General features: G+C 49.7%; 1 protein-coding gene across 1 annotated transcript in view; it reads left to right on the top strand.

Moving 5' to 3' along the window:
- The window catches only part of COG7 (component of oligomeric golgi complex 7), a 73,296-nt gene that overhangs the window by 53,912 nt on the left and 928 nt on the right, over positions 1-18,456 (top strand). The window contains exons 13-16 of the mRNA XM_021686846.1: positions 1,092-1,232; positions 6,526-6,609; positions 10,054-10,168; positions 15,709-15,852. Of these exons, the coding sequence (XP_021542521.1) occupies positions 1,092-1,232; positions 6,526-6,609; positions 10,054-10,168; positions 15,709-15,852 (484 nt within the window). The remainder of the gene's footprint in view (positions 1-1,091; positions 1,233-6,525; positions 6,610-10,053; positions 10,169-15,708; positions 15,853-18,456) is intronic.

The raw sequence follows: 18,456 nt of genomic DNA, 5'->3' as shown, positions 1-18,456 counted from the left end.
ATCTTCCTCATGGCAGCAGGAGGACCTGAGGATAAGTGTTCCCTTCTGGCTGTCCCTTTAGCTTAAGCTCTTAGGATGCCTATCACAATGCTGCCCTTGACTTTGAGATTTGTGCCCCTTGGGGGATCCAGGGATGGTAGAACCTCCCAACACATTGAGTGAACCACACGGCAACCCTCGAATGGCCCCAGGATCCTAAGAAGGCTGTAGCATCCTTTCCAGAACCATCCCCCCACCTGTCTTGGTGATAGGCAGAGGAGGCATTGTCATTCCCTTGGCACCAAATGCAATCTCAGGGTGTCCTGATGGGCCTCGAGCTCTGGGGGTGACTGCACCGTGAGCCTCTGGCTGTGTCTGAGGCTTCATCATTGCCCTCACACAGTCTCCCCATCGCTGTGCACTTTGGCCTGCCAGTTGGCTGCATTGGAGCTTGACAAACGCTTCTTAAAACAGTTGTGCAGGTTCATTCATCCATGCTTCCGTGATTAGGTTAAAGCAACTCTGTTTATCTTTATTGCTGATCTGGTTTAGTTTGTTGTAATCGTTTCATTTATAATAGCAAAACTAAGGTTACATTTTCCATCTCTGTATTTTCTCAGGCTGTTTAGAATTCCTTGGGACTCATACAAGTAGTGCATAGTCTGCTGTACAGCCAAGTGTAACTGAGCTGACCTCACTGGGAATCAGGTTCCTGTCCCTCACTCTTGTTTATACCTGACACTTCTGATCATTTTCTCCCTCTGCCTCTATCCCTGAGGGACAGTCATCAGTTAATTTTTCCTAAACGGCCAGTCCATGAGCTTGTGTTAGCAGTTGCGTCAGAATTACATGAAAAAGTGAGTTAAAAACATTGCTCCCTGGGCTCCAGAACTCTGCTGGACTCTGATTCAGTGGCTCCGAGGCGGGGCATGTGCACCTGTAATCCGGCATGTTCCGCAGGGGGTGCCAGGGCACAGCCGGCCTTGGGAACCATGACTGTATGGACCCACCCCCTCACTGTCTTCCTCTCAAGCACTTTTTAAAATGTTGAACTAGCTGATAACCTTGGTTAGAACCAGGCCCTCACAGCCTTTTGCATTTTTTCGTCTTAGGAAAAAGGGTCAAGTAATCACAACCTGCTGTCTGCGTCTCGTATGGCCCTGACTCGGCTTAATCAGCAGGCCCACCAGCTGGCTTTCGATTCCGTTTTCCTGCGCATCAAACAGCAGCTGCTACTCGTTTCCAAGATGGATGTGAGTTTCCCACAACCGCAGACATCCCCCTGGGTGCTGCCTCCTTCCCCGGGCACTTTTGAGTATTGGGCACCGCCCCCTGCCCCGGCCTCCCAACCCCCAGGAGCTTTAGGAGGAAGCACTCTAACTCTCCTGGCTAAAAGTCTCACTGTACAGACTCACTGTTCCCTTGCAACTCACTGCTTAGCAAGAATTTCTTATCTTAATTGGAGTCACCGTGATGCCTTATTTTCATCTTGTTTCCTGGGATTATTATTATTGCTTGATTAACTTTCACCATTCGGAGCAGTGTAGCTGTGCCCTCTCAGGGAGAAGTGAGGGAGATTATGTGCCACTGGATAGGTTGGGGCAGGTCAGAGGAGCTAATTGTCCTGGGAGATCGCATTCTTTTCATAAGCATTGGTTCTGGAACTTCACCCAGGAGAGTGCCTTACCGGATCTGACCTGGTGATTTTGATGGGGGTTTAAGGGGTTCTGCTGTTTTCTGTCCTTGATGCCTTTTTTCTATGGCTATTCCCGGAGCACCTCCCTTTCCTCACCTTGCACCCTTTTCTGCTTGTCCTGACTCCTTTCAGGGGATTACCCATCAGTCGCTTCTCTACCTGCTCTGACTTCCATGGCTCTGGTCTCTTCACTGTCATTTGGATCTCTGGGATAGGATTTTGAGAAAGATCCAGTTATGGGTCTTTAATAACCAGGAGATCCTTTTAGGAGGCAACAAGAACCCTTTAGGCATGATTACAAGTTCTTTGCTTCCTGCTGCCTTCTGGAAAGCATACAAGACCAGGGCTCAAGGGCCACTCACTTCTTCACTGGATGACCTGGGTGGAGTCTGTGGATTTCTCTGGATCTCAGAACCCCCATCCATGAAACAATGGGGTTGGACTACATGATTTCAAAGTTTTTTCTACCCCTGAAATTCCATGATTTTCATTCTTTATGATTTTCCCGCAGAATGCCTTGGGATCCACCGCAGTCAGATTCTGTGTTTCGGGGGGGGGGGCAGTGGAGGAGGGGGTTGAGACTGGAGGAGAGCCGCCCCTGTCATAGTGTGGCAAAAGGGATATCCCTGGCATGGTCCCATCGGATCAGCTTCCCACGTAAGCCTCATCTCATTAGATGGGGACGCACTGATTCTGACCATGCATGTGTATGAGGATTACATGACATTTCGAAGATGATAGAACTTAGCTGCCACAGAGTAAGATGCTTAATGAGTGCTCATTTTTAAAGAGGAATGACAGTTTTTTTAAGTAAAAATTGCACATACTCATTTTCAGAAATTCAGGCAGTACAGGATAGTACAATGAAAACAGCAATAACTCCCTTCAGAATCCCACAATGTAGAGATCTGCGCGAACACGTGGTGCTCATCCCCCAGACACCTCTTCCTGCTCACGTCGGAGGCTGGATGGGCACCAATGGGTAGATAGATTCATAGAGGAAATGGAACTGGACTACACGTGCTATTTTTTAAAAAACCAAAATGTACACAATATAACATTTATTTGAACTTGAGTAGAAGAGGGAGAAAGGAAGTGAAATGAAAGGAATCGTGGAACCTGAGATAATAGGTTCTCCTCCTCAAAGGGATCAGCGCCCAGAAGATCTCTCCAAAGTTGCACAAAAAGGATTATGAAAACCGTTAAGAGGCCAGGGTCATTGTTTTTGGTTAGTCACCCTTCTGTTTTCCGTAGCTGCTGGTACTGCTGGAGCTGTTCTGAAAGATGAGGGGATTAGCATTCTTTATACTTCCCGTCCCCAACCCCCAGAGCTGGTTGCTTTATTTTTCTTAGAGCTTAAAAAAATTTTTTTAACTTCATCCAGTCATTTTATTGCTAGTAGTAATGTCATTGTAGTTGTTTAGAAACGATTTCATGTGTATTGTAGGATAAAACAAGTGATTCATGGGAATGTTAAGAACCAGGATCTTTTTTTTCCTTTTTTTTTTTTTTAAAGATTTTATTTATTTATTTGAGAGAGAGAATGAGAGAGAGCACATGAGAGGGGGGAGGGTCAGAGGGAGAAGCAGACTCCCCGCCGAGCAGGGAGCCCGATGCGGGACCCGATCCCGGGACTCCAGGATCATGACCTGAGCCGAAGGCAGTTGCTTAACCAACTGAGCCACCCAGGCGCCCTTTTTTTTTTCTTTTACCTCTTTTTTAGTTCAGTATAATTAACATACAGTGTTATGTGAGTGTCAGATGTACAATACAGGGATTTAACAACTGTGTCCCCGACTCAGTGCTCCTCACAAAACGTGTGCTCTTGATCCCCGTCACCTGTGTCACCCATCCCCGCACCCCAGATCCTAACATCTTGACCTTCTGTCTGGAAGCTCAGCTCTTCCCACTGCTCACCTACCGCCTCACTCTGTGGTTGGGCTCTTGGTTGCTTGAATCTTGCCTCCTCACTCAGGCTGCGCTGCAACACCCCACGGGGCCCTGGGAATGGAGACAGGCAGCTCAGAGATTAGGAGGAGCTCTCCCAGAGTTGCCAGGAGGAAAGCACACAACACAAAGGCAAACACTTTGGCCCTAAGGATTTGAAAATTAAACCCTGGTCATTCAGTGTTTGCTTTTAATGTTTGCCAGTAAATTGTATTACCCTTTCACATTTGAAGAATATAAACCAACACTATATTCCATTTCAGAATGGACTGTTGACGTTTGCCCACATCATCTGGTGACAGATGGGAGAGAAAAGCCCATATGAAGGAACTTTTCAATAAATTTTGAACAATTAAAAAATACCCTGCAGCATTTCCCGGTCGCCCTACTTGCAGAGCGCCTCCCTAGTTCGTCCCCTGTCCACCCGCCCTTCTTGCAAACCCCCTTCCACTGTGGCTGCTCTCCCCCTCCGCCCTCTGCCTGGCCATTCTCCTGCCTCCCCATAGAGCCTTCCCGGGGCTGCCGGCCCGCAGTGCTTGTCCCCTGCGTGTGCTTGGGGGACATGGCTCTTTCCCTGCAGCCCAGCCCTGGGGTGTCGCTCCCGTCCTCACGGGCTCCATCCCTCTTCCACCCCTCTGCCTCCCGGCCTTCTCGTCTCTGCCCCCTCACCACAGCTCTCTTTGCCAATGACTTCACCACCATGTGGCATTGTCCCTTCGTTTTAAAGAGATCTCGCGTCCGTTTCCATGGCCCCGTCCTCGTTGGGCTTCTCCTCCTCTCCCAGCTGTTCCTTCAGCTTTTTACCTGCCTCCCCACCCTCAATCCTCCTGAGTTGCTGCGTCAGTCTTCATAAAGCACCACTCTGATTTTGTCTCCACCACTCAGGACCCTTGCCTGGCTCCCAAGGCCCAGGAGAATAGTCTGTCTTTCAGAACTTTATTAGGGAAGTTTTCGCACATATACAAGAGCGGGGAGAAGAGTATAACGACCCCCATGTCGCCATCACCCCTCTTCGACATGATCAGCTCCTGGTCGTCTGTCTCGTATATATATCCCTTCTCTAAAGTATAACAACACTAAAAATAATCGTAGGACCCAAATCACCCCTCAGTTAGCAATGATTCCTTAATACCATTCAGTGTTCACATTTTCAGTTGTCGTAAAAGTCATGATTTCACTATTTGACTCAGGACCCAGGTTCGTTCTGCACGTAGGGATTGGTCCATGTGTCTTTTAAGAGCTACAGGTTACCTTTCCGTTCCCCTCCTTCTCTCTCTCTCCCTTCCTCCCCTCCCCTCCTCTCTCTTACTCTCTTGCAATTTATTTGTAGAAAATAAAGCCCTTTCTTAGCCCGCTGTCTGAGAGCTATGCATTCTCCTTCTGGTCTTCCCTCTCGGCACCCCAGGCATCCTGCAGCCCACTCCTCCTGTAATTACCCTGAGCCCTCGCTCCTCTGAACTCTTACAGTATCACACCTTGCCTCTGCCACGGAGAACTCCTAAGTGGAAGCCTGTGTGTGTGCACGGGGCGGGGAACGTGTTGGGGTATATAACGGGAGTGTGTTGCGGGGTCTTGGTTTCCCAAGGAGCTTCTGGAGAGCAAGAACCAAGTCTTATATTTCTTTGTCTCCTCTCCACCAAGCGGGGCACAAGGCTCTGCACATCATGGGCACTCAGTACATGTGGGTGATCACAGTGTTTCTTCTCCATGGGGTGGGAGTCAACTGATGAAAAGTAGGCTATTTTGAAACAGAGGAGGATTCTCGAGCAAGAACAAGGAGTTTAGAACCAGGGGCGGAGGTGGGGAAGGAAAGAACTTGTCTCAAGCAAAGAAAATTAGAATTGAGCTGGTGCTGGGGAACGTGGGGAGGGCAGCTGAGGCTTAGGCTAGGCCGGGAGCCCAGGGGTGGACGTGGTCATTACATTCCCGGAACGTTGCTTAAAGGATCAAGCAACCCGATGGCATCAGGTAGCTGCAGAGAGCAGCTACAGCGTGACCTGGGAGTCACTCCAGGAGTGCAGCCAGAAAGGGCTGTTTTCCAGGCTGGCTTTGGGGTGACTCAGGTTGGAATTAAGAAACTAGATTTCTGTGTGAAGGTGTGCCAAGCTGAACTCCGTAACCATGTATGTGCTGGTAATTTGCCGGACTCTAGAGAGACCACTGGGAAAGCTCACACAGAGATACCGTAGACATTCGGTATTTTAAATGTCGGAAGGAAGAGCATCTCCCCAGACAGAGGGATCACAAAGAGGACAAAGGGGCAGCTGGTGGGGTTTGGACGTTCCTTCCCATCCCTTTCCCTCTGAGGTCTGAATCAGTTGAGAAATAGATCTAGGAGGCAGGTGGAAATAAAAGCAGTGAAGTAGTGTGGGTGAATGTGGTTTGGATATTTCTGCAGGCAGAAGGGGCTTCCCAGGCCTCCCTCCCAAGATAGGGATTTACATGGGGTCTCTGTGGAGGATTTGGGGCGCTCCTAGTCTCTTTAGAGTGCTGAAGACCCAGGAGTTAGTGAGGCTAGCTGCGCCCAGCAGCTCTTAACCCGTGTCCGCCCGAGTAGAGAAACCCAGACCACAGGGTATCCAGCTCTTCGCTTCACGGTCTGAGTGGGAGCAACAAACGGGATCCGTTCTCACCAGATAGTTCTGTTGAGAAGGCAGGAGCTCCCGTTTGATGGGTCTGCGGGAATGCGGAGAGAGAAAGGATTATTTTCTCGGTGGCAGGCTTCAGGGTGATGACTTGGTGAGAAATCCCTGGTCTGTCGAATAGTGACAATTCCCAAGGCCGTCTCTGAGCAAAGACACCTCTAGGAAGGCTGCACTCTTCGAGGATTTTCGGGCGTGGGGTGCTTTCCCGGGCCTCCTGGCTTCCGTGACCTTGATCGCTTTCTCTCCTTCCTGCCCTAGAGCTGGGGCACAGCAGGCATTGGTGAGACGCTGACCGACGACCTGCCCACCTTCAGCCTCACGCCTCTGGAGTACATCAGCAACGTAAGAGCTTCTGGGCACTTTCCTCCGGGGCACTTGTAGCCTTGCGGACCCTGCCTTGTCTTTGGATTCTGGCCCTTCGGGGAAAGTAGTCATTAGTGCGTTGGTGCTGTCTGAACCTTTGCTTTTGGGTAATTTCCTTCCATATCCAGGACTTTAAGGAAAGGCAGCTGACTTCCTTATTCAATCAGCTGACAAGACACAAGCTGATTTCAAAACCTCACACGCTCGTACCCCTCCTCCCTCTCTCCCGATGTGAGGTGTGGCCGGTACGTAAGGGCGTCCCAGTGTGAGTGCACATAGGAGATTCTGACTTGGGAGGAGAGGACGCAGGTGGGCAAATTCTTCTCGACAACTTTTCAGAGGAACAGTGTGTATGTAGTTCTGAATTCAAATTCAGCCAATGTTTTAGTGATACCTGCTTTGCACCAGGCCCTGTGTGGAGTGCTTTCATGGGTAATTTCACAGCAGGAAAGAAATCTCTTAAGAATTGTAGTTCTGGAGGCTCCATATTAACAAAGAACAGAATAAACCCTACAGGGGAGCAGGGCACTTGGAGTCCTTTCCTCCTTCTCTGTTCACCCCTGGGAATGGACAGCCCCCCTGCACGTGGCCTTTCCTTTCGCTCCTTCCTGCAGTCTAGCTTGGCTGCTCTTCAATACCAGGGGGTGTAGTGTACTCCAGCCACGGGGACCTCACACTGCTGGAGACTTCTGACATTCTCCAGAGCGATTCTGAGTTAAGCAATTTCTTCTGCCTAAGGCTGTCACTTTAGAATCCACTGCTTTGTAAGTTATGACTCTATTGTAAGAGATACAAAGAAATTTTAAAAGTTACTATTGTACAATCAGAAGTGTCTGGTGATCCCATTGGCGGTAGCATGGAGGATGGCATTGTTCTCTCTGTTCGTTGGGAGCCGTGTCGAGTTCAAAATGGCAATCACTTTCCTCCTGTCTCCCAGGGCATTACCTCATAAACCGGTACTGATGAAACTATTAAGATGTGGGTTGGTTCTTACAACGAATGGGAATCATCTTATTTTTAGAACTAAGACACTATGCGTTACAGTATAAATGGATTGAAGAAATGATGTTGCTGGAAGGGACTGGGGAGGTATTGAATGATTTTACAGTTGAGGAAATTGAGATGTTGGCGGAGTAGGGGAGGCCCGGATTTGTTTCCAGGCCAGGGCCTTTTTCCACCTGCTGTGACCCCCCATGAGTTAAGGATTGTACCTGGGGGCTGATGACCTGAACTCAGGAAATGAGCACTTACTGGACACACACTGTGTGTAAGGACAGCGCGAGGCTTTTATCAGTGCCATGAGGTAGCGCGTGGTCTACGCAGAATTTTGTCTTGACAACAATGTGAGCTGGTTGGCGGTAGTGTTTCACGGGCAAGCAGTGAGGCTCTAGGCAGTGCAAGAGGGGCCACTTATCCCTCGGCCACTCTTAGGACACCAGGCGCTTCATGCATGTATCACACATTAATTTCATCCTTGGCACAGCCCTTTGAAGTAAGTATGAGATCATCCTCCTGTCAGAGATGATGACACCAGGAAGGTCACACAGCAGTAGAGCCAGAACTCAAACCCAAGTCCATCTGACCACAAAGCTCTTCGTTTTTCCTGTGTCACTGAGCGTACCCAAACTGGATATCAAGGAGTATTTATTGAAAATGTGGGAATAGTAGACAAATATCCTCAGGCGCACTGGTAAGCATCCCTTTCCACATTGATTGCTGAAAGATGAACATGGACAGAACTCCCGAGGGAGACCTGGAGTCGTGGGATCTGTCTAGGAACCACAGCAATCCCCACAAGCTCAACCAACCAGTTGAAGTTCAAGATGTCAGATTATTGAAATTTTGCACCTAAACGACACTTTGCCTCATCAATGAATGCCTTCTGAACTTACCCAGAGCCGCATGGGCATTATGGAGGGGCGCAATAGGAGAAAATGCTTTTAAAAATGAAAAACAACGTAGATGCAAGGTATAATGATCCTGACACTTCATTGCCCATAAAACTGGGTGCGTGCATTTAGCCAGAAGGTTATGGCCCCAGATGAAAGCTGTACCAAACACAGGAGTATCCCCCAGGGTCCTTGCACATAGTAGGTATTCAGGAAGCGCCTGCCACATGTAATTAGACCAGAGAGATCCCAAATCCAGAAACCAGCATCCTTCTCTTCCTCCAGCCTTGTGGAAAAATGATGCATTTGTTGCCATTTTCAAGCTGAAGTGTATGGTGGCTGTTGTTACTAGTGAGGAAAGTGGCCCACATACCTAGTTTGAGTAAGAGATTATACTAAGTAAATGCAAAGAAAAAAATGCCGATTTAATTTATTTTACCATCCATGTGCCTCCTTAAAGGGAGAGCAAACTCACCCTGTTTCGTTAGCATAATGGACCAGGGGATGTTGAGCCTTAAGTACAACCAGCCCACACTCGGTGTTTGGAAATGTTCGGAATCTCCCTTTGGGCTGGGAGACTTTGCGAGTCTGCCACCATGTAGGTGTGTGTGAGGCCAAGAGGGAAGATCTTACTTGGATAATCCTTGGAATTGTAGTTTACAGAATCAGAATCAAGTTTAAATGTACAGAATAAATATAGAACCCCCCCCCAAAAAAAGTAACAGGTTCAAAGGCCTTTTTTTTTTAAAACAAAAACAAAAGCGGTATGTTGTCATAACCTGAAAATCAGCCTTATTTTGAAACAAAAATATATACTTACCTTAAAACACAAAACAGGAATTTTAATAGAAAGTGGCATCTAAAATATACCCATGATGACAGTCATGTGCATCCGACAAACACATGACAAACATTGTATTATTTGTGGGCTCATCCCAAATGTCTTGTAATCCTGTCTTTTGCAATTCCCCACCAGCCAAGAAGGCGTTGGCTTCATCTTTATTTCTAGAGTCTGTATTATGAAAACAGTACAGTTTTCCCTCCAAATTAATTTATAATTATAAATGGCTTTTTTCCCCAAAAAATTTCCTTCCTTCTCTTACATCACTTCTAAAGGCGAGACCCACAGTCAAGTCCAGAAGACAGGATTCGGATTCTTGCTTGGCTGTGCACCTGTTGACATTAGCATCTTCCTGGTTTTGCATCCATGAATAGTCCTAATTTGTATTTATTTGCACAATCGCTTGTTGGTGTCCCATTACCTCATTTGAGGTAGAGGTTGCATTGAGTGCATTCCAAGCATAGTGGGGCCGTTAGTGTGAGGATGAATGTGTGATGTACATGCAAATTGTCATTGATTTTTGTAAGGTTCTGTCATAGCAGTATTAACACTCTCTGGGAAGATCAGAGTTGGGGCTGCCCCAAGCCTCGTGCTTTTTTTGTCTGTCCCCTGTTTGCCTTCACACAAATGTACTGCAGAAATAATGACCTGTATGTGGCAATGTGGAGTTGAAAGTGTTTTCTTCTGTTTCAGATCGGGCAATATATCATGTCCCTCCCCCTGAATCTTGAGCCTTTTGTGACTCAGGAGGACTCTGCCTTGGAGCTGGCCCTGCACGCTGGGAAGCTGCCCTTTCCTCCTGAGCAAGGTGAGAGGGGCCTGACTGAGAGCCAGGAGGTGGGTTCCCTGTAGCCTCCTGCAAACATGGGGTTCCACCTGTTATCCCCCTGGGGAACTTCTACAGGACAGAGTGGCTTAGGGAAGGGATGTCTCACTGTGTGCAGAGCGTCTCTGGGGAGGAACTCCACCGATGCCCCTCAGCTGGGAAGGCAGGGGCAGGAGGGCCCCAGGTTACACGTACTCATTGGAGGTGGAAGCGAGCTCTTGGGGCAAGGGTCCCACTTGGCCAGTGCGAGCCCTCTCCCTATGGACCACGTGCCGAGTAAAGTGGCACCTTAAGAATAGTTTTGCTCGTTCGGACAAACATAAACTCTTCACCGTAGAAGTGATGTTTCCTGCCCAGATGCCTTTGGCCAGAACTTGTTCCCAGCTCTCGCAAGGCTCCTGGATCTCTAAACTGACAAGGTGAAAATACAGTAATTAAAACTATTTCTTTTTCCCATTATCTGGGCACTGACAGGTTTGAACAGGGACCACATACTTTCTGATAAAAAATTCTCTTATTCCTAATATGGGATATTTATAGGCCTCCCTTCGTAAGGCTGAGCAAACAGAATAATCACGTGGTATAGAAAAGATTTCAGCAGCTTATGAGAAGGTACCACCCTGAGAATAAAATCACATCGAAAAGTTAAAAATAAAGGGATGCTAAAAGGCATCCCATGTAAATGCAAATAAAAAGAAAGCAAGGCAGTGACGTTAAATCAGAGCAAACAATAACAAATGAGACCAAAGTGACCCGTTACACTGATAAAAGGCAGATCCCACAATGAGCCTGTGACAGTCAGGTACATTTACAAGTCAGATAGCACAGCACTGAGGGGTGAGAGCGAGGAGCTGCCAGACATAGAATAAGAAAAATTTTTTTTTTTTTGGCTAGATCATCCAAACATATTTTAGTACATTTGATAAGCATTTGAAATCCAAGTTGTAATTAAAGCTGAACTACTGCTTTTGTTTTTAAATGTAAAATAAAAATCAATTTTATATTTAGGTATATATTACGTTTTATTGGTTACGTTGTCCATATGACAAAAGTTTTTATTAGCAAATTATATTAACTATAAAAATTGAAATTAATTAAAATAAATTGAAATATGGAAAATTAAACAAAACTGAATATGGAAATTACACAAAAGGAAAGTGATTTATTGATACATTTTATGCCAGCTTGGTTATCCTATCCCATTAAACTGGTGGTGTAATCCTAAAATTTTATAATTTTGAAAGAAAAAACCACATGAGCATTGAGAATATCGTGCACCTCTCTTTTAGGCTTTGACAAATCAAAAAGGAAAAGTTTTGGGTTTTTTTTTAAGATTTTATTTATTTATTTATTTGACAGAGAGAGATAGAGTGAGAGAAGGAACATAAGCAGGGGGAGTGGGAGAGGAAGAAGCAGGCTTCCTGGTGAGCAGGGAGCCTGATGTAGGGCTCTATCCCAGGACCCTGGGATCATGACCTGAGCCAAAGGCAGACGCTTAATGACTGAGCCACCCAGGTGCCTCTCAAAAAGGAAAATTAATGAAGATAAAAGAGGAATTGTTCAGTGTAATCAACACACTTGATCGAATCAATACATTGGGCTTTTTATCCCACAGAGAATAGGCATGGTTGTCAAATTTCCATAAATCATTTGTGAAGATGATACAAATAAAATCTCTGTGAGTTTCACAGGGTCATACACATTAAGGGAACTCATAATTTTTGGAAAAAAGGATAATTCTATACAAATTTCACTTTCAGCATGTAAAACCTGCAGTATGAGTGAATAGGCACTCAGGGGTAGGGAAGGGAAGACTCTTTGAAATGAAAGCCAGAAACTAAAGGAAATTGAAAGATGAATGTGACAGGCTGGAACAAAATAGCAACACTGCTGATAGATGGTAGTTGTTTTGTAAAAGTTCCCACAAATCAGTAAGAAAAAGATGACACCCCGTGGAAAAATAAGTAAATAACATGAAGGCATTCAAATAACCTAAAAATAGGAAGAAATGTGTAACTTTAGTAATCCTCAAATGGCTGCAAAGGAAACTAGCGTATGCTTTTTTTTTTTTTAAGTAGGCTCCATGCCCAGTGTGGAGCCCAGTGCAGGGCTTGAACTCACGACCCTGAAATCAAGACCTGAACTGAGATCAAGAGTCGGACTCTTAACTGACTGAGCCACCCAGGCGCCCTGAATGTATGCCATTTTATAACCTATCACATTGACTATATCGAAAATATATACAGATTTACATATGTACACATATATGTGTGTTAACACTTAATATTGGCAAGCATAGAGGAAAGCAGTTTAAATTATACAGTTTGGATTTTTGGAGTTTGACGCACATGCGCACACACACAAGTCTGTCATGCGGGGTGTGAGACCAGTACAGTGGAGTCCCAAGTACTCCTCGTCTGGCCTCCAGAATGGCTTCTTGTTTCTTACGTTTGTCTCATATTTTTTTCAAGAATACTTAAGTCAAATCCCAGGCATTGTATTTTTCCACGCATAAATACACCATCATGTATCCAAGAGTCGGACACCCAACCGACTGAGCCACCCAGGCACCCCACCATCATGTATCTCTTACTGATGCTGATTACGTTCAAGTTCAAACTCTTGGGCAAGAAAGCAGTGGTGCTATGTCTGTGTCTGTTACAGCACACCAGGGAGAGTGTAAAGCCTTATTGTCCCACTGCAAAAAAAATACAGGTTTAGCTAAACTGCAATTGTTTTCAGTCATTCATTCACTTACCAAGGTGTTATTAATTGCTTACTCTGTGCTGGGCCATTGCTTTGGGCATTGTTAGGAGAGAAAAACTCCAGCCATAAAGTAGAATTGTAACAGCGATGGAAAACAACAACAAGCCCATCCAGGTGTTTCCTTTTTTTTTCTTTCTTTTTTTACCCCCTCCTTTTCAGCAGCATATTATGAAAAATTTCAAACATGCAGAAAACTGGGAAGAATTACCCAGGGGATTTCTAACATGTTAACATTTGCACGTTTTAAGAACTAGATGGAGAGCAACTGGTAGGAACTTTGGGGCTTAGATAAATGGCTTTTCCTAAGCAGTGTGGTTAGAAGGGAGTTTTGAAAATCTTTGCGAGTCTTTTTCCCACAAGGAAATGGAACATCAGGAACTTTGAAGTGATGTGTCCAGAGGTCACCCACACAGCATGTGTCATAGCAGGGGCATTTGCAGGAAAACTGCAATCTCTGTGCCCACCATGTCCCCTCCCCTGGTGGGGGTGCCGAGTTTGGGCCGCAGTGGGGCGGGGTCCCCTGGAGGCGGCCAGCACCTGCTGGGCGCAGGGCAGGGGTGCTGCCTCGGTGTGGTGCAGGGGCCCTGTGGAGGCTCCCTTCTCTGTGGCGGGGGTTACAGGTAGAGGGGGCAGCCTGGTGGGCCCTGGCACAGAGTGGCCCTGGGGGGAGGCCCAGGAAGGTCAGGCCCAGACCATTCCTGCCATCAGACGCAAAAGCTGAGCCCAATACTTCAGCGGCCTGGCTTTTTAACACCCCTCCTTCCTGAGATTTCTTTTCTCTGCTGCATTTTGTATATTTTGTTCCCATCTCTTGTTGCTTGTCCTTGCCCTCAGACTAATTATTCCTGGCCTGCTTAAAAACCCCCAGGGCCTCTGGAACCTATGGGGTGAGATCCAGCCCCTCGCAGGCCTGGGGTTGGAGACCCTTCTCAATCCCACCCAGTCAGGGCATGCAGCCCATCTCCTGCCCCCACGTGCTCACACTCCAGCCACTCAGAAGGATTTTCTTCTTAATTTTTAAAAATTAATAACTTTTCTGAGTAAAAATCTGCCCCAAGAGTCCCACTAGCACCTGAGAGACGATTGTCCGGGGCGCCTCTTTCTGCAGATCTGTGTGCACACTTAAGTCAGCAGCAGGACCGTCTCCCACATGCCCTGTTTCTCCTGGGCGCTTTTGTAAACCAGTGTTTGTGCTGTCTGCCCGGACTGCCCTTTCTCCTCCTGTGCATCCAACAAACCGTCCCCCGTGCTCGGGAAGCCCGGGTATGAGCTCCCATTTCTGGGCTCCTGTCAGTCTTTGGCGACGCCCTGGCTGCAGCCCTGATGTGGCTATGTGGAGGGGCCTTGTCTGCCCCCCCGGCCGGAGGGTGCTGTCGGGGCAGGGCCTCCCAGACTGGGGCAGCGCGGACCTGGCAGGGTCTTGGACGGGACTCATGTGGTTAGCAAGTAAGCGAGTGCCCGCCACCCTCAGTCCCTGCGTGGGCGCCTCGTCCCCCACCCCGCAGTGCTGCCCCAGGCCTGGTAGGTTCATCCTTTTCTGGGCCAACGTCTTGGGGAAGGAGGTTTATCCCCCGGACCAGCTGCCCTGCCTGGCCATGTTTCTGGCCACACGACCACCGGGCCAGCCTCCGTTTCCAGGGTGGAGGCCCTAGACCATGTGTTCTTAGCCTTGTGCTCAGTTATGTTCATCCTGTTTTTGGTTTTTAACTTTCTAGTTTGTGTTTGTTGTACCGATACCACATGTAAAACAAGGTCACAATTTTAAAAAGAATAAATCATGACATCCCATCATTGAACACGATGGTATTTACATTTTCCCATGTGCAGATGGTATTTGACGTGTAGCTTTATGTTCTATACTATTATTATTATTGTTATTGGTGGTGGTGGTGGTATAGTGGCATTTTGCTTATCTTCTCCTAAGTGGATTCTTTTTCTCTGCTCGTCCCCCTACTTTTTTTGTTGTTTTAACGTCAGGCGGCCCCTTTGCCCCCAGAGTTCAAGGCCTCTCTGGCCAGGATGACGGCTCCGTCCTCCTGCATCAGCCCGCCCCAGCCTGACTGGCTCTCGCAACCTTGCTGGAGACCTACAGTCATTGCCTGTTTGCTCTGACATGGGGTCCCTGTGACTCTCAGGGCGCCCTCCGCGACCCAGCCCTGTTCCCGCAGCCCTGCTCAGTATTCGTACTCCTCCTTCCCCACAGGTGATGTGACACTGAGAGTCACCGTGTGTGAGCACTAGAGTGTGTCACACGCTTCATGCCTGAGGCCCGGGCCGAGGCCTCCCGTGGTTCCCGCCACAGCCCCGCAGGGTCAGCCTCTGAGAGGCCAGGTAGCACCCAGCTCGTCCGTGGTGGATGGCCCTGTCCAGGTCTCACTTCTGACGTGCTGCCTGTGTGTCGACCGTTGCCGTCTCTGCTGGCGTCGGCTGCCTGCCCTCTCCCAGGGCCCCCCTCCTGTCCTCCCTCCCGGCCTGTGTGGCTGCACCATGTCCCCCGCCTTCGGGCACGCAGAGATCACTCTCCCTCACCTGACCGCGTCCTCTCCTGAATCATCATCATACTCCGTCGATACCACTTGGCCTAAGACGTATTGTTCTCTGTCCCTGTGTTGCCCACCAGGACGGTGGCCCCCTGGCGTGTGTGGACATACGGCCCCGCCCATCGTGGGCCTGGCCGCCTGGAGGGCAAAAGCTGCTGGAGGTGGGATCTTCTCAAGTGCATTCGTTGTCTCTGGTGACCTTCTCTCCCTTCCCAGGGGACGAATTGCCCGAGCTGGACAACATGGCTGACAGCTGGCTGGGCTCCATCGCCAGAGCCACGATGCAGACCTACTGTGACGTGATCCTGCAGATCCCTGAGCTGACGCTGCACTCCACCAAGCAGCTGGCCACAGACATGGGTGGGTGCCCCCGGGACGGGCGGCGGGAGGGACGGCTGTGGCCCATCGCATCTGTCGGTGCCCCTACCCTCCAGCTCTGGGCTTGGCTGCCGAGCTGGTTAAAAATGCGGATTCTCTAGGCCTCCTCCCCAGAGATTCTGACCTGAAAGTCTGGGTTGAAGGCTGGACATGTGTAGTCTGAAAAACGTCCTGGGGGGGACGCCTGGGTGGCTCAGTCGGTTAAGCATCTGCCTTCGGCTCAGGTCATGATCCCAGGGTCCTGGGATCGAGTCCCGCATCGGGCTCCCTGCTCCGCGGGGAGCCTGCTTCTCCCTCTGCCTCTGCCTCTCTCTCTCTATCTCTCATGAATAAATAAATAAAATCTTAAAAAAAAAAAAAAAAACGTCCTGGGGGCTTCTGATAGGCTGCGCCTGAGCGGGGCTTCCGTGAGCTGGGTTGAAGTGAGTGAGACAGACTCACCATTGCTGCCTTGCTTCCCTGAACCACCGCTGATTAGGCTGCCACCATGCATGAGGCATGCCAGGCGCTGAGCCAAGCCCTCGTACCCACATCTTCGGCCACCTTCAGAGCCCCCCTGTGAGGTCGCTGTACGATGGACACCCCCCTCCTTGCTGGGAAGGACACGGAGGCCCGGGGCAGCTGAATCACAAGGCCCCATGCAATACCTGCGTGCCCCCCAGGTCAGAGGGGTACATGCCCACTGGCTCCTGCTGGCACCTGCCCCCGCAGGTGGGGCCCTGAGGTCGTGGGTGCCGCGGGCAGGTGACAGCGGAGTCGCCCCAGGTCTTGGTGCCTTTCCATTGACCTGCCTGCTCTTTACCTGAAGCAGCTCTGGGCGTGGTTGGGGAGAGTCTGGTAGGAGCCTCAGAGCTCAGCTCCCTGGGGAGCCAGGCAGAGCTGTGGTCTGCAGGACCACAGGGCCAAACCAGGCTCTTACTTTGCTGCAGAAGAAGTAGAAGTGAGGCGCTTTCCTCCGGGTCCCGGGGCCGCCAGTGACGGAGCCAGGCCTGGAATCCAGGTGTCCTGACTTCACAGTCAGCTCTCAGCCGTTAGAGAGGAAGGCCAGCTTTGACCACGTCATTGGGCTGTGTTCGGGGAGGAAGGATGAGGAGATTCGGGGGCCTGTAGGTGGTGCCTGCTAGTACAGGGGCAGGAGTACTGAGGACAGAAGCAGTCGGAAGGAGCGAGATGAGGCCGTTGGCCCTGGATTCCAGCGGCCCGTATTATTTGTCCCTCTCTGTTTGGCTGCCCCTGGGCGCCCGGTCCCCGTTGGGCACTGACTGAGCAGCCGCTATGCGCCGGCCACGGCGCTTGGAGCCCCAGCCAGCCCCCCGGCTCACTGAGCTTCCGCGCTGGCGAGCGTGGCCAGGGGCCTGGAGGCTGCCAGGCGGTTACGCCGTAGGGAGCCGGGGGGGTTGTGGCCACTTTAAAGACAAATGAAATCTCACAACAAAACCCAAAACTGTGCTGGCCAAACAGAAAATGTCATGGAAGACCGTGGGCTGTCACTTCGCAGCTCCGGGCTCCCGGTCAAGCGGAGCTCAGTTTTATGGATAAACTTGGGCAGGCAACAGGTGCCTGGCCGCCTGCTGGTGCCCTTCCTGGGAAGCCGCTCAGCCTAAGTTGGACATGAGTCAGCCCGCCCGCCAGGGCAGAGCAGACACCTCCCGTGGGCCCTGCCCCAAGCCAGGCCTCCAGAAGACACGAAGGAAGATGCCAGCCATAGCTGGAGCCGCAGTCCAGTCTGCCAGGGCCGTGGACAGAAGGTCAGCAGGAGCCTGCTGCAGGGTGCCGTCTGCCACCCTTGGGAGGGCAGGATGAAGGCAGAGCCAGAGGACGCTGCGGGGCGCTCCCCTCACGTCTGGCTGGGACCTGCCCAGGACAGCACTCTTTTACCACCTGTGACACATCAGGTGCTCCCGTGGCCTTTGGTCCATTTCATCCTCTTGACAATGCAGCATCGACAGATGGATGCAGGGACTCACAGAGGAGGGGTTCACCAGGCTCACCCCGACCTTGGAAACCGGTTTTTGCCTTCCCCGCTCTGCCGGTGTTGCCCAAGCTTGCCTGGTGGTTAGAGTTGTGGGGCTCTTATTAGAAGGACAGGGTCTTTGAACCCTCCCCTGGATTCTCGCCGACGTGGTCTGGGGTGGGCTCGGGAATCTGTCTCTAACTAGGACCCCAGGGGGAGAAATGGGAAGTGTGAGAACCTGCAGCTCACCAGGCCCCTGCCTCAGACACCGTCCTTGTCTTCATGGGGGGCTTGGGCTGGGAGATCTTGGTCGCTGCTCGTATAAGCCCACGTGTCCCCTGACTGCTCGGGGTCTCCATGTGGTCAGTGGGGCCCACTGGGAAGTGTGGCCAGTAACTCAGGAGTCCTAGTGTAGAGCTTTGGAGGGGTGAGCTGGTCCAGCTGGAGAGCTGAGTGTGCAGTGGGTTGTGGGGGACGGCTAGTCCTTTATTCAATTAGAATTCCTAGATTTGGGCCAAGTTGACAGTTGTTTTTTCTTTTCTTTTCTTTTCTTTCTTTCTTTCTCTTTCTCTTTCTTTCTTTCTTTTCCTTCCTTCCTTCCTTCCTTCCTTCCTTCCTTCCTTCCTTCCTTC

This window comes from Neomonachus schauinslandi, chromosome 5 (assembly GCF_002201575.2).
Source record: "Neomonachus schauinslandi chromosome 5, ASM220157v2, whole genome shotgun sequence".
In the NCBI taxonomy this organism is placed as follows: domain Eukaryota; kingdom Metazoa; phylum Chordata; class Mammalia; order Carnivora; family Phocidae; genus Neomonachus; species Neomonachus schauinslandi.
This window is presented reverse-complemented; position numbering and strand designations above follow the sequence as displayed.